Consider the following 16,546-nt stretch of genomic DNA (forward strand, 5'->3'; position numbering starts at 1 on the left):
CTTAGACATCATAGAATACAAAAACACTTCGATATAGTGGTGTATCAAAATTATCCCGATGCATGTTCCAAAACCTCTGAGGCTTTTGACTTATTTGTGGAATAAAGAAATTAATACAAAACTTTAAGTGTAAGTGGTTATTTGCCAATATATCATTAGAAACAGATTCGTCAACAATGACACACTGGAGCTCTAGGTTATTCGAAACGACAAAATCAAGATCGGACGTGAAACCAGAATGAAGAACATAAGAAAAATTAGACTCTGGAAGCCAAAATATGAAGAAAGAAAGAAGAAGAAAGAAATATGAAGATATGCCTGGCATTGAAAAAAGAAGCAACCGTGTAGAAGGTGGAGCAGCATCTTTGAGGTGTGAGTTGAAGTCGCCACATACGACAAGTGATCTATTTAATGACTTAACATTATGCAATAATTTTGACAGGGACGCACAAGCTGACGCATATGATTGTGTAGATGTAGCATTACGATAATTAGATGGCATATAAACACACACAAGAACAATACTACCTATATCAACTGTAAGGTATAGATCTCTAGATTCGGAACAACTGTATCTCAATAGTGATGGTCTTTGCTTGAAGTTTTTTGCTTATTATTGTCTTGAATAGGTTGAAGCATTTGGATTTATTGTTTCAGATGTGCTTCACACAATCCATAGTGCCAGATAGTTTTTTGTCCTGTTGTATATTTTCTCTTGCTAAGAGGGGTAATGACCCCAGTGCTTGCTCTAATTACTGTTCTATCACTGTGTCTTGTAGTAAGCTATTTGAATATATGCTTTTAATTATTCATCTGCGGGAAGCCAAATCAAAACATGCATTAATTCAAAAACGTTCAAAAGTTAAACAAAAAAACGAGTTTTTTTAAAACTGAAAGTAAGGAGCGACATTAAAACTTAAAAAGAGCAGAAATACTTCGTAATTTAAAAAGAACAGAAAAAGAGCAGAAATTACTAGAGCTTTTAATTTCCGTTAGAATGAGCCCTCACGCGACTTTCTAGGACCACTGGGTCAAACGATCACCCTTCTGGCAAAAAATACAAAATTCCACATTTTTGTATATAGGAGCTTGAAACTTCTGCAATAGGGTTTTCTGATGCAATAAATCTGATGGTGTGATTTTTGCTAAGATTCTATGATTTTTAGGGAAAATAGAATTCCATGATTCTATTTTCTTAAATAAGCCAAATTTTCTCAGGCTCGTAACTTGTGATGGGTAAGACTAAATTTGATGAAACTTATATATTTATAATCCATATTAAAATGTAAATCTTTTGATGTAACTATTGTTATCAAAATTCTGTTTTTAGAGTTTCGGTTGCTATTGAGCCTGGTCGCTCTTTACTACAGTTCGTTACCACGTCCTGTTTGACATGTGGGATTTTGGATTATTTGCCAGAAGAACGATCAAGAATTCGTGGTTATTTGTTTTATCCTGTTTGTATTACCTAGGGATGATCGTATTCAACAAATGGTTGTAGAAGATCTGAAGAGGGTCCATTTGAAAGTAAACTAAAAGTTCTAATGCCGTTTTTAAGTCATTAAACAATTGGAGGGCAACTACCCCAAATCCCATGATTTTTTTTTCTCAGGGTAGTTTGATCAGAATTTTTAGATTTTTTTTCAAATTAGTAGAAAAAAAATTATACCTTTAAAAGTAGCAAGACCCCCAGAGCCCATGGGAAATGGCTTTAAGATACGAAATTTGCCCATTGCCTGTGTATGGTATTTATTATTGAGATTTATTCACACATTTTCGAAGGGGATATTTTGTGCTTGGGGGCTAGTTTCCGCGGAAAGAGTATTCCATGGGGAGCAAAAAAAATTTATTTGCCTTACTTTCGCTTTGTCAACTCAATTTTACAAGTGCACATGTTGTGGGGGAATGATTCGGGAAAATTTTTAGCGGGAAATTTCCAGAGTGACATAAAGAGAAAGGAGATTTCCAGAGTGACCTAAAAACGATTAGAAATTTAAGGCTATTTAAAATCAAAGTTTGCTAAATACAATTTTTTAGGCTAAACCATCCACAAGAAATTTTACGTAAGTGGGGGATAAGGTTTTACATGGAATAGGGTTATTATTTTATGTCGAATGAACTTCCCACGGAGGAGTGTTCTGTGAGGGTATGGAATTTTTCATGGAGGGTAAGCCACATTTACCTGCATTGTTTGAAAAACGATCAGAAATTTTAAAAAATCTAGCTTTTTTCAGCTGAAAGTAAGGAGTAACATTAAATTTCGAAACCAACAGAAAGTATTCCATATATGAAGAAACACCTCCCCTCCTCAATTTTTGTTCGTTTTGATTTTGACTGTTGCTGCTTCTTTTCACTTGAAAAAACTGTTTTTTATTTGATAAACTGAGCGTAATGAGCTGCATTAAAATTTAATATAACTGAAAAGCATTTCATATATTAGGAGGGCTACCCCTTCCCTTATTCCATTTTTTTAGTACTTTTAAAAACCTTCAGATACTAATTAAATGACTTTTGAGTTTCAAAGTAGTTCTTAAGGAATTGGAAGAAAAAGTCAATCTTTTGCGCAAAGAGGGGGTTGGATATTCTCCAATTACTTTTGACTATTAAAAGGGGCACTAGTCTTTAAAATTTCCAATTGAACGAGCCCCTTTCGAAGTTTCTACGACAGCTCCTTCTTTATGAAGTTCCCTGGTCCTAAAAAAAAAAAAAAAAAAAAAAAAAAAAAAAAAAAAAAAAAAAAAAAAAAAAACACATCGCTCATTACTTAGGCAGCACTATTGGGCTGCTTATGATTATCGACTTTGGATGCGTTTTTGTGACTCATGAGCAGCCAGGCAAAAATAGGTGAGAATGGTGGCCTCATTATTCCCTCTCTTTAAGGGATTAATATGGAAGATGAAGGCCAGGGGACCTAAAATTCCTCAACGACATACCCCAAAAAATAAAATTCTTTACGACATTCACGTAGGACTTTTTTGGTAAAAATTAATAAAAAAAATTATCCAAAAAATATGTTGTTTTTTTAAAGTAAAGGGCTTCATAAAACCAAAATAAAAACAAATTATCTTCAAAGTAAAAAAACTATGCAATCTAAAAGAAAAAAATAATTAAATATTTCTACCCACAAAAAGGCTATATTAATAAAAAACAAACAGAAATGGATTTTAAAAACTTTTTTCACAAAGCAAGCTTGTCAAAGAAGAGTAAAGAGCTCCATTAAGCTAAAATGAGTAAAAAAGAAATTGAATAATTTCTTAAGCATAAACTACCACAAATAAATAAATAAATTAAACTCAATACTAACTAATATTACAAAAAATAACCGATTTAAAGTCGAAACGGGCAAAAATTCACAGGAGTAGGCCTAACAACCTCCACGCCTTCTCAGACCAGAACATAATCAGACTTAAACAAAATACATTTTAAATATTTTCACGTTTTTACTTTAACAAATAAGGAAGTGTTAAGACTTTAATAAATAAATATCAGAATTTATTTGTATATAAAACTGACAATCCATGTTTAAACCGCAAATTATTATCTGGTCTTGAGAAGACATGGGGGCTGCTAGCCCCCGTGTCTATAGTATTTATTTATAGTATTAGAGGTAAAAAGGAATCACCGAGTACATAATGTGCTTGTGAGTCAGTATAATATGTATGTACATTTAATTTATGGTTATTCAGGTTAGGTTATTCAGGCTAAAAATTTAAAATCAGAAATGAAGAGGCAAAAAGGTAGAAGATTTTCAAGGGATAAGGACGAGGGTGGAACGATTATTCCAGATGACAGAATTGGCAAAGGCCAGGTCAAAAACGCAGAAAAGGTGCACATACTACAAAAAGAAAAACATGCTATAGAGTTGACAAAGAAAAGTTGACAAAGTTGACATAGTCTATTTTCAATTTTCCTTTTTTTCTAACAATTCGTAGTAACGAGCTATATTAAGGAGCTAACAGGCTCAATAGTAACCAAAACACTCAAAAACAAAATTTTAATATTAATGCATAGATCAACATAATTTGGATTTTATGCTGATTTTAAATATATAAGTTTCATCAAGTTTAGTGTTACCATCAAAAGTTAAGAGCTTCCGAAAATTGGCCTTATTTTTCAAAAAAGGAGAAAAAAACCCCTAAAAGTCATAGAATTTTGAATCGTAAAGACTTAGGAATAAGATCTTCAAATTTGCAGGATTCCAAGAATTTCGTTCGTTAATCATATTCGCGTGTTTTTTATCTATTTTGTGCTGTTCATAGAAAAACTGTTTTTTGCCCTTCATAGAAAAATTCTCACGATAAAATCCACCATGGAAAAGACTCCGACGTAATCCTATTCCTCCGACTCCCCCCGCCCCCACCAAAAAAATCCCCGGAAAATGTCTGCATGATTACCAATGACAAAATAACATGTGTAAACAATGGGCAAAAATCATAATTTTTAGCCCTTCCACCAAGGATTTTGGAGGATTAAGTTGTCCCCAAAGAAATGGTTATTAGATATTTTGACTATGCTAAATAAAATGGCTATCTCAAAGTTTTGATCCGGTGACTTTGGTGAAAAAAAGAGCACTAAAACTTTTAATTTCCGTTCGAATGAGTCCTTATGTGAAATTCCAGGAATATATATATATATATCGAAAAACTCGTTTTTTTGTTTAACTTTTGAACGTTTTTGAATTAATGCATGTTTTGATTTTGGCTTCCCGCAGATGAATAATTAAAACAAAATTTGCATATTTTTTTTTGGCTAAATGGCTTTCTCATAGTTTTGATCGAAAAATTTTGAGAAAAAAGGAGGGGGGAAGAGGCCTAGTTGCCCTCTAATTTTTTGGTTACTTAGGAAAGTAACTCGAACTTTTAATTTTTTACGAACGTTTTTATTAGTAAAAGATATACGTAACTTACGAATTAGCTTTTGTAACGAACTTCTGTATTCGTATATTTTTATTATGTATATGAAGGGGCTTACCCCCTTGTCAGTACCTCGCTCTTTACACTAAAGCTTAAATTTTGTCCCAATTCCTTAAGAATGACCCCTGAATCACAAAGGTCGTAGAATAAGTAGTTGAAATTACTAAAAATACTTTAGCGTAAAGAGCTAGGTATTAGGAGGAGGTGAACCCCTCATATGCGTAATAATTTCTGTTCGTTTTAAGCTTTAATGCTACTCCTTACTTCCAGTTGTATAAACTTTTTTCATTTTTTTTTTTTGATAATGCTAGAAAATCCTGCACTCCGTTCATGGAAATTTTCTTCCCCCATGACATATTCCTCCAAGAAAAGATCCTCCTGACGAGGGGGTGAACCCCCTCATATATGTAATAAAAATATGAGAATACAGAAGCTCGTTATGTAAGATAATTTGTAAGTTGCGTATATCTTTAACTAATAACATTTATTTTTTCTAATAATTTTACTAATAAAAACATTCATAAAAAAAATTAAGTTCTATTTGCCTTTTTAAGTAACCAAAAACTCGGAGGGCAACTAGACCTCCATCCCTGCTTCTTTTTTTTTCTCAAAATCGTTCGATCAAAACTATGAGAAAACCATTTAGCCAAAAAAAATAAATAGGCAAATTTCGTTTTAATTATTCATCTGCGGAGAGCATAAATCAAAACATGCATTGAATCAAAAACGTTCAAAAATTAAATTAAATAAAAACAAGTGTTTTTTAACTTAAAGTAAGGAGTGACATTTAAACATAAAACGAAGAGAAATTACTTCATATGTGAAAGGGGCTGCTTCCTCATCAACGCCCCGCTCTTCACGCTATAGTCCGACTCTTTCTCTTAACTCTATGTTTAAAACAGTAAAAAACTTTAGCGTAAAGAGCGGGGCGTTCACGAGGAAGCAGTCCCTTTCATATAAGTAATTTCTGTTCGTTTTAAGTTTTAATGTCACTCCTTACTTTCAGTTATTTTTTTTTCAATTTAATTTGTAAGAAAACTTTGGTTTTCTGAGAATCCTCGAAGAAAGCTTTCAACTAAGTCTGGTGTTTAGTGAATTAATCAACTGAGGTATTTTAAATAGCCTATCCCTAGGGAAAAAAAAGTGGAAAAAAAATAAATTTAAAAATGCCCTCTATGCATACCGTCACAGTTTCATATACATGGGCATTTTGTACTTGAGAATGATAGTGCTCTTTTGCTCATTTTCTCTTCTCCCTTGGTCGGTAACCAAGCTTTGCAAGACGCAGCCAAATATAGAGCTATCTCGCCAAAGGAAGCTGTCTATCAAAACCTCTCACAAGACTTGATAATTGGTGCTATTTGAAGTTTTGACAACCAACGGTCTCTAGAGAATTAAAAGACAGAAGGCTAACCTAACTTCAATTTTGAAGCTCGATGTTTTCAAGTTCACTTAATCACGGCCTTAATGCTCAAATCCAAGTTTCAGATGCTATCTTGCGACAATGCGCATGTATATAGAGTCTTTTGATTTAGTTTAAATTTTCGTTCAATATTTTTAATGTAGCACTATGTTTTTAGAAGTTGTAGCAGAGGCAGCAGTGTACAAATATTATCTTTTAGTATGCTCAGTCATTCCTGAGTTACGCCCTTTTGACAGCCCGTATACAAATAATATATTTTGACTTAGTTCAACACGTCCCTCAACCTTTTTTGAAAGACCAACCTGGATGCCCTTTATCTTTTTGGAAAGTAAAAGTCAAACAAACAACCCTCTCAGTAACATATACTATATGTAAATAGTAAACTAATAGCCAAACTTACAATCATTGTTCTGAGAGCTGTGGAGGGGGATGGATGAAATCCCCAAAAGCGTAATTACCGGATATTTCATACGTTACAGGAACTTTGTTAATTTCCATTTGAACGAAACCTGTGTCTATCTTCTTGGACCATTGGTTCAAAACCATCACCCCTAGGAGCCCCCCCCCCCCAGCAAAGTAAAAAATCAACACACATCTGTGATTTTGTTCCTGGCACAAAATATAAAATCCTACATTTTTGGAGGTAGCGACCTGAAACAATTAGTGGTTCTCTAATATGCTGAAACTGATGGTTTGATTTTCATTGAGGTGTTATTTACTTTTTTTTGGAAGGGAGGCCTCCCCTTTAGAAAATCACGCAAATTTTCTCATGCTTGCAGTTTTTGAAGATGAGTCTGCGAACCAAGATTATAATATTGGAACTTAAAGTGATGGCAGCGGTCAAGTACAGTTTTGAGGCATGGGCACTTCAAAAACAGAAGAAGGGTTGCTAGATGTTTTCCAGAGAAATTGCCTACAAATTTTTATGGGTGCCCGACTGACTGACTGAATCTCAAATAGTAAGCTGTATGAAAAATGTGGTTCAATCCAGCTTTCTAAGGCTATAATAAGACAAAGGATGAAATGGCTAGGAGACGTTTTACGGATGCAGGATGACAGATTGCCCAGGGATTGTTCGCCTAAGGTCAAGGGTAAAACGAAAAACGGGTCGTCCTCAAATAGGGCACGAACTTCCTGGGAGAGTGTAAACAAAGAGACTTTGGATAGATTGGGACGGAGGAGGACAGTTGGTACAGTTGGTACATGATGTGAGATAATTGGGTAAATTTGCAGTTTTTAATATAATTTAACTAGGACAAAAATGAATCCCATGACTGTCTAGATAATGACAGAAAAATCCATGGCAAAAAAAAAACTTGACTAAATTATTTTACGGTAAATTTCCTGAACGTCCGGCTTCTCGTTCAATTGTTAATTTCGATATATGGACTATCGATGCAAAACATTTTTGTGCCGAAGCCCCTTTGTTCAAAACACAATTTTCGCCAACCTATCATGTTTATGACGTAAAGCGTGAGCTTTTGTCTTCTATGGCATAAACTGTTCGACCATTAATTCTGTCTGATGGCTAGAAAGCACAATTTTTGGCAGCCTATCATCTTCATGGCGTAAAGCGTGATATTTTGTTCGTGGCTTTTTATTCGACCGTTAATTTCGACCGAGGGCAAAAAACACAATATCAGCCAACCTATCATCTTTATGAATGCCCTAACAAGGATTAGGATGGGTATAAAAGATTGGAGCTGTTCCGGTGTCGTGAGATGGTTTGGGGTCTCTGATCCGTCATGAATTCATTTCTCCATCCCTATCCCCGACTGGAAATTCTGCTTGCGTGGCCACATAATGGCATCAGGGTGGAACTTTCACGAGTTTTTCTAACCAAAGCTGCGACCGTTAACAGCGCTGGACGTGACTATGAGGAATGGCACCCCTGGAGGAAATTATAGCCTAGTAAACGAGACAGCAGTATCACGGGATTCGGACGAATGGATAATCTTTGCAGGCATGAATATATAATCAGTCGGAGGTAATAGGCTTGAGATTCCTGTTCAGGATTTCGACTCTTGTTGATAAAGTGTGGAGAACCATATTGAGACCAAGATGGGAACAGGATTGTACAAAGCTTCCATTCAACTGGATCCCATGAGCCTTTGAAGGATGTCTTTATAAAAAAAATCATAAATCCGTTGGAAGTAATTGCACACTCAATATTTTCACTGTTAAACGAAAATCTGATCTCACAGGAACTAGGACACGTTCAATGTTGTCGTCCTAAGTCGAAGTTGAAGGCCCACCTAAACGTTGTTCATATTCAACATTTTCTCCACCTTCCAAAAATATTTTATCCCAGCGGAAAACTTGAGCTTGGGAGGAAGAATGATTCCCATATGACTGTTCTAACTTTATTAACGTTACCGTTGGTGATTCTCCAGGCACAACGTTACTCCAAATTCCAATGTTCCGTTTTGCGCGACGCACCACGAAACACAACTTCGCTAATCGCAGTCTCAAAATTCACATAGTTAACAGGCGGAGTAAAAACTCGAACTAAACCATGGAAAGGTTGTGTTTCGCTTGCTCTCTGTAGGATAACAGCGCAAGGTTGCCAGATCGCTTGCAATGTCGCCAATCTCATTACTTCTCTGCCACATTTCGTATTTCTCCTCATATCTTTTTTAATTTATTTGAGGTGTTTTTACTTAATCTTTTACAATTTTCTGTTAGCATAATTTTAAACTAGAAACACGCACTATTTAAAAGTCATTTACAGTATGAGCCATCCAATGTATAAACATACGTCTAGATGTCTTATAAGGTACCCTTTCATCTTCTAAAAATATCTCAGTCTTGTAATATCATTTATCTTCTTCGTCAGAAATTTTTTGGGGAAGTTCTTATGCCTTTATAGAGTGTCAATACATGTTTTCCCGCTCAGGGGCTTTCGTTTAATTGTGATTGAACTTTGTTTTACTTGTGAACTCTTCTTCGTTAGTCAAGGAAAGGATGTAGTCTTACTAAAACTCTTGTTACCGAAAGTTGTGCCCAAGCCATAGTCTAGTCAAAATTGTGGATAAAAACAGACTACTCCAGACCACAATGCCAATAATTATATCCTGTGCGTAGTTTGGTAAGTTGGGCTACGTTCAACTTTCAGGCACGACTGTGTGATTGACCAATCAGAGTGGAGATCAAAGGTAGATTTTTCACAATCAGAAAAGGGGGAAACTTTTTGTATGGTTAATCTACCAAAAGATATAAACACACAGTTTTTGAAGAATATACTTAAGAATAAATTAGGGTTAATATATAATTTTCAAGCCAATTCATGTCTTTTCAGTTTTCTGCCTCTTGAACAAAAGTGTGACATTAGAATCAAGGGAGAACCCAGATCATCCACAATTTTTTTTTTATCGGCTAGTCAACTATCGTTTGGCTTGGGCATTATAATTTTATTAGAAACATCTTTTACACATAGTGGGACAAATTTAAAAGAATCGAGATCGAAATCTAGTTATTTCTGAGTTATGATCAATATAGTACATTCTGTATTTTATTCTCCTTTTTTCTAGTTAACCATTATTTTTTTTAGAAACATACAAAAAAGAAGAAAGAAAGTGTCGTATCTCTTGTCGAGAAGAAGCAAAGAGGAAAAATGGAACATGAAAGAGGTGACCGTAAATACAATAGAAATAGCGTAAGACCCTCTAGTAGGCAAAGTCATGAAAGACAACAAGACATAACAAGCGGCATTATTATAAAAAAAGAGCCTTTAAGTCTTGAACGTACAAAATGGGATAGTGGAAATGAAGCTCAAGAATACGAAAGAAAGAATGATAAGAAAAAAGCGGCAAAAGAAAAGGAAAAACCTAATTTTGCTCTTTCTGGTAAACTTGCAGAAGAGACGAATACTTTTCGTGGTGTAGTCATTAGATATAGTGAGCCTCCCGAAGCTCGTATTCCAAAAAAACGCTGGAGATTTTATGTGTTTATAGATAATGAAAATATGCCAACTCTTTATATGCATAGACAAAGTGCTTATTTAATTGGCCGGGACAGAAAAGTATGTGACCTCGCAGTAGACCATCCCTCCTGTTCAAAACAGCATGCCGCCTTACAGTACTGTCTCGTCCCTTATGAAAAGGCTGATGGACGACGGGCAAGAGCCGTAAGGCCATATATTATTGATTTGGGCTCTTCCAATGAAACTTTCGTGAATAATAAGCCAATTGAACCTCAAAGATATGTTGAATTACGGGAAAAAGATGTGCTTAAATTTGGCTTTAGTTCTAGAGAATATGTTCTGCTTCATGATGAAAGCAAAGATGACATTCTTGATGATGATTACCAAGAAGACTGAGTCTTTTTAAATCAGATTTAAAAATAATTTAGTTTATATCTTGATTCTGTATATATACATTTTTATTTCTATTTTGAAAATTGAATTACATTGTTAAGTTCTTGTTAATTTTTGTTTACTGCTTTTCAGAAACTTCGGCTTCTGATACTAAGAGGTCATTTCACTCAAGTCTTGGAATGTTTAAAATATGCTTTAGTCTGAAATCACTGTATCTTTGCCTCAGTTGATTAAATTCAAAAAAAAAAAAAATTTCAACTGAGAGGAAGCAGCAACAGTAAAACGCAAAACAAGCGAAATCGAGGAGGGGAGCTATATTTTCTTCATATTCATATTAGAAGAACTTCTGTTGGTTTCGAAATTTAATGTTGCTCCTAACCTTCAGCTGCAAATAATTTATTTCTTATTTAATTTTTGATTATTTTTCAAACAATGCAGAAAATGTGGCACACCCTCCACAGTAACTCCACTACTCCTACTCCCTACTCCTTACTCCACAGTAAGGAGTAGCATTGAAACTTAAAACGCACAGAGATTATTACGCATATGAGGGGTTCTAAAAATACTTTAGCATAAAGAGCGAGGTATTTAGGAGGAGATGAATACCTCGCTTTTTATGCTAAAGTATTTTTAGTAATTTCAACTATTTACTCTTCGGCCTTTCTGATTCAGGGGTCATTCTTAAAGAATTGAGACAAAACTTACGATTTAGTGTAAAGAGTGAGGCATTAACGACGGTATAAACCCCCTTATATATATAATAAAAATGTAAGAATATAAAAGTTTGTTACTTAAGTTAATTCTTAAGTTTCGTATATTTTTTACTAATAGAAACGTTCGTTAAAAATTAAAAGTTATTGAGCCTTTTTATGTAACCGAAAAATTGGAGGGTAACTAGGCCTCCTTCCCCACCCCTTATTTCTCAAAATCGTCTGATCAAAACTAAGAAAAAGCCATTTAGCCAAAAAGAAATTAATATACAAATTTCATTTTAATAATTTATGTGTGGAGGGCCAAAATCAAATATGTATTAATTCAAAAACGTTCAGAAATTAAATATAAGAAAACTAGTTTTTTTAACTGTAAGCAAGGAGCGACATTAAAACATAAAACGAACAGAAATTACTCCGTATATGAAATGGGTTGTCCCCTCCTCAACGCCTCGCCTTTTACACTAAAGCTTTTAATTGTTTTAAAAAGTAAAATTGTGGCAAAGAGTCAAACTTTAGCGTAAAGAGTGAGGCGTTGAGGAGGGGACAACCCATTTCATATACGGAGTAATTTCTGTTCGTTTTAAGTTTAATGTCACTTGTTATTTAATTTCTAAATGACTCTTTCTGCCTATATTAGGTGTTGTTCTTTTGGTTAATTTTGAATTTTTTCGGGCAAAATGATTATTTTAAGTTTTAGTTTCACTCTTTATTTTCTATCAGACAAACCAAAACATATGAATAACTTGTAAAAGTGAAAACCACCGCTAGTGCCGACAAAGAAAGTGTCAATAGCATTTAGCGTTTGACAATACTTGATAATTTTTCAAGTTTTCTATTTCATGTTAGGACCTGAGATCAGACACTTAGTACTATCTTTATTTTATGAATTACAGCAATTACTCTAATTTTTAGAAAAAAATGCCAAGTATTGCAAATCGCAAGATGGCATCGACCTTTTTTTTTGTCTACAGTAGCACCAATTTTTACTCTCATAAACTACCCATAGTCTTTGAGACAAACTTTATCATCAACCGTTTTAAGACAGAAAATTATATCAGATTTGAAACAATTTTTCTTGTAGAACTGAGGAGACCTTGACTTACTTGACTTAACGCTCCTGCCGAAATGCTTCTAGCGTCGAGAGTGATGTTACGTGGCGCTTCCATTTAGACCGGTCTCTTGCAAAGATGTGGAAGTCCTCCTGAATATTTGCCATGGTTAAGAAGGCACCTGTCGTGTCCTTTCATCTGGTTGGGGGACGACCTCTTGGGCGTTTCCCGCCGTACATTAGGAGATCAAAGTCAAAAATCGTTCGTGCGGGAGTGTCGGGGGGCTTGCAAGGAGATATCCATACCAGCGTAGTGTTTGTTGGGTGACTTGGACTAAGAAGAGCATCTGAGCAGTTAACGCCAGGAGGTTAGTAAACTCCGCGTAAAGTTAGTAAACTAGCGTAAAGAGTGAGGCGTTGAGGAGGGGACAACCCATTTCATATACGGAGTAATTTCTGTTCGTTTTAAGTTTAATGTCGCTTGTTATTTAATTTCTAAATGACTCTTTCTGCCTATATTAGGTGTCGTTCTTTTGGTTAATTTTGAATTTTTTCGGGCAAAATGATTATTTTAAGTTTTAGTTTCACTCTTTATTTTCTATCAGACAAACCGAAACATATGAATAACTTGTAAAAGTGAAAACCACCGCTAGTGCCGACAAAGAAAGTGTCAATAGCATTTAGCGTTTGACAATACTTGATAATTTTTCAAACTTATACCATATAATATAAAGGTTTTAGCGTAAAGTTTTCCAAATTTTATTTATAGTATTAGAGGTAAAAAGGAATCACCGAGTACATAATGTGCTTGTGAGTCAGTATAATATGTATGTACATTTAATTTATGGTTATTCAGGTTAGGTTATTCAAGCCTATCTGGCCTAATAATAAAATGGCTATCTTGGAATTTTTTCCGGTGACTTGGGGAAAAATATGAGAGCGGGATCGGGCCTCGGTGTCCTCCAATTTTTTTGGTCACTTAAAAAGGGCACTAGAGCTTTTAATTTCAAAAGGCACTAGAAATTCTTCGTAATTTAAAAAGAGCAGAAAAAGAGCAGAAATTACTAGAGCTTTTAATTTCTGTTAGAATGAGCCCTCACGTGACATTCTAGGACCACTGGGTCAAATGATCACCCTTCTGGCAAAAAATACAAAATTCCAAAATACAAAAAAATGCATCTACATCAAAAGAATCGCATTTTAATGCTGATTTTAAATATACAGGCTACATCAAGTTTAGTCTTACTCATCAAAAGTTAAGAGCCTGAGAAAATTTGCTTTATTTTAGAAAATAGGGAGAAACACCCCCTAAAAGTCATAGAATCTTAACAAAAATCACACCATCATATTCAGCGTATCAGAGAACCTTACTGTAGAAGTTTCAAGCTCCTATCTACAAAAATGTGGAATTTTGTAATTTTGCCAGAAGGCAGATCACGGATGCGTGTTTATTTATTTTTTTTTCCCAGGGGTAATCGTGTCGACCCAGTGGTCCTAGAATTTTGCCAGGGGGCTCATTCTAACGGAAATGAAAAGTTCTAGTGTCCTTTTTAAGTGACCAAAAAATTGGAGGGGCACCTAGGCCCCTCCCACACTAATTGTTTTCCCAAAGTCACCGAATCAAAATTCTGAGATAGTCATTTTATTCAACATAGTTGAAAAACCTTCTAACTATGTCTTTGGTGACGACTTACTCCCCCACAGTCCCCGTGGGAGGGGCTACAAATTACAAACTTTGACCAGTGCTTACACATAGTAATGGTCATTGGAAAGTGTGCAGACGTTTTCAGTGGGATTTTTTTATTGGGGGGGGGGGGTTGAGGGGGGGCTATGTTGGAGGATCTTTCCTTTGAGGAATATGTCATGGGGGAAGAAAATTTCCATGAACGGAGTGCAGGATTTTCTAGCATTATAAAAAAAAAAAATGAAAAAAGTTTTTACAACTGGAAGTAAGGTGTAGCATTAAAGCTTAAAACCAACGGAAATTATTACGCATATGAGGGGTTCACCTCCTCCTAATACCTAGCTCTTTACGCTAAAGTATTTTTAGTAATTTCAACTACTTATTCTACGACCTTTGTGATTCAGGGGTCATTATTAAGGAATTGGGACAAAATTTAAGCTTTAGTGTAAAGAGCGAGGTACTGACAAGGGGGTAAGCCCCTTCATATACATATTAAAAATATACGAATACAGAAGTTCGTTACAAAAGCTAATTCGTAAGTTACGTATATATTTTACTAATAAAAACGTTCGTAAAAAATTAAAAGTTCGAGTTGCTTTCCTAAGTAACCAAAAATTAGAGGGCAACTAGGCCTCTTCCCCCCTCCTTTTTTCTCAAAATTTTTCGATCAAAACTATCAGAAAGCCATTTAGCCAAAAAAAAAAATATGCAAATTTTGTTTTAATTATTCATCTGCGGGAAGCCAAAATCAAAACATGCATTAATTCAAAAACGTTCAAAAGTTAAACAAAAAAACGAGTTTTTTTAAAACTGAAAGTAAGGAGCGACATTAAAACTTAAAAAGAGCAGAAATTACTTCGTAATTTAAAAAGAGCAGAAAAAGAGTAGAAATTACTAGAGCTTTTAATTTCCGTTAGAATGAGCCCTCACGCGACTTTCTCGGACTACTGGGTCAATACGATCACCCTTCTGGCAAAAAAAATACAAAATTCCACATTTTTGTATATAGGAGCTTGAAACTTCTACAATAGGGTTTTCTGATGCAATAAATCTGATGGTGTGATTTTTGCTAAGATTCTATGATTTTTAGGGAAAATAGGATTCCATGATTCTATTTTCTTAAAGAAGCCAAATTTTCTCAGGCTCGTAACTTGTGATGGGTAAGACTAAATTTGATGAAACTTATATATTTATAATCCATATTAAAATGTAAATCTTTTGATGTAACTATTGTTATCAAAATTCTGTTTTTAGAGTTTCGGTTGCTATTGAGCCTGGTCGCTCTTTACTACAGTTCGTTACCACGTACTGTTTGACATGTGGGATTTTGGATTATTTGCCAGAAGAACGATCAAGAATTCGTGGTTATTTTTTTTATCCTGTTTGTATTACCTAGGGATGATCGTATTCAACAAATGGTTGTAGAAGATCTGAAGAGGGTCCATTTGAAAGTAAACTAAAACTTCTAATGCCGTTTTTGAGTCATTAAACAATTGGAGGGCAACTACCCCAAATCCCATGATTTTTTTTTCTCAGGGTAGTTTGCTCAGAATTTTTAGATTTTTTTTCAACTTAGTAGAAAAAAGATTATACCTTTAAAAGTAGCAAGACCCCCAGAGCCCATGGGAAATGGCTTTAAGATACGAAATTTGCCCATTGCCTGTGTATAATATTTATTATTGAGATTTATTCACACATTTTCGAAGGGGATATTTTGTGCTCGGGGGTTAGTTTCCACGGAAAGAGTATTCCATGGGGAGCAAAAAAAAAATTTATTTGCCTTACTTTCGCTTTGTCAACTCAATTTTACAAGTGCATATGTTGTGGGGGAATGATTCGGGAAAATTTTTAGCGGAAAATTTCCAGAGATTTCCAGAGTGACATAAAGAGAAAGGAGATTTCTAGAGTGACCTAAAAAACGATTAGAAATTTAAGGCTATTTAAAATCAAAGTTTGCTAAATACAATTTTTTAGGCTAAACCATCCGCAAGAAATTTTACGTAAGTGGGGGATAAGGTTTTACATGGAATAGGGTTATTATTTTATGTGGAATGAACTTCCCACGGAGGAGTGTTCTGTGAGGGTATGGAATTTTTCATGGAGGGTAAGCCACATTTATCTGCATTGTTTGAAAAACGATCAGAAATTTTAAAAAATCTAGCTTTTTTCAGCTGAAAGTAAGGAGTAATATTAAATTTCGAAACCAACAGAAAGTATTCCATATATGAAGAAACACCTCCCCTCCTCAATTTTTGTTCGTTTTGATTTTGACTGTTGCTGCTTCTTTTCACTTGAAAAAACTGTTTTTTATTTGATAAACTGAGCGTAATGAGCTGCATTAAAATTTAATATAATTGAAAAGCATTTCATATATTAGGAGGGCTACCCTCTCCCTTATTTCATTTTTTTAGTACTTTTAAAAACCTTCAGATACTAATTAAATGACTTTT

The 16,546-nt window shown here is 34.6% G+C and overlaps 1 protein-coding gene across 1 annotated transcript; it reads left to right on the forward strand.

The window, feature by feature from the left end:
• The first annotated feature begins 278 nt into the window (after positions 1 to 278).
• On the forward strand, positions 279 to 10,654 carry LOC136030705 (uncharacterized). Its single transcript, XM_065709775.1, has 3 exons — positions 279 to 470; positions 3,692 to 3,826; positions 9,887 to 10,654. The coding sequence occupies exons 1-3, from the start codon at positions 279 to 281 to the stop codon at positions 10,652 to 10,654; spliced, it is 1,095 nt and encodes a 364-aa protein (XP_065565847.1).
• The last annotated feature ends 5,892 nt before the right edge of the window (positions 10,655 to 16,546 follow it).

The sequence above is a fragment of the Artemia franciscana genome, chromosome 8 (genome assembly GCF_032884065.1).
Source record: "Artemia franciscana chromosome 8, ASM3288406v1, whole genome shotgun sequence".
In the NCBI taxonomy this organism is placed as follows: Eukaryota; Metazoa; Arthropoda; class Branchiopoda; order Anostraca; family Artemiidae; genus Artemia; species Artemia franciscana.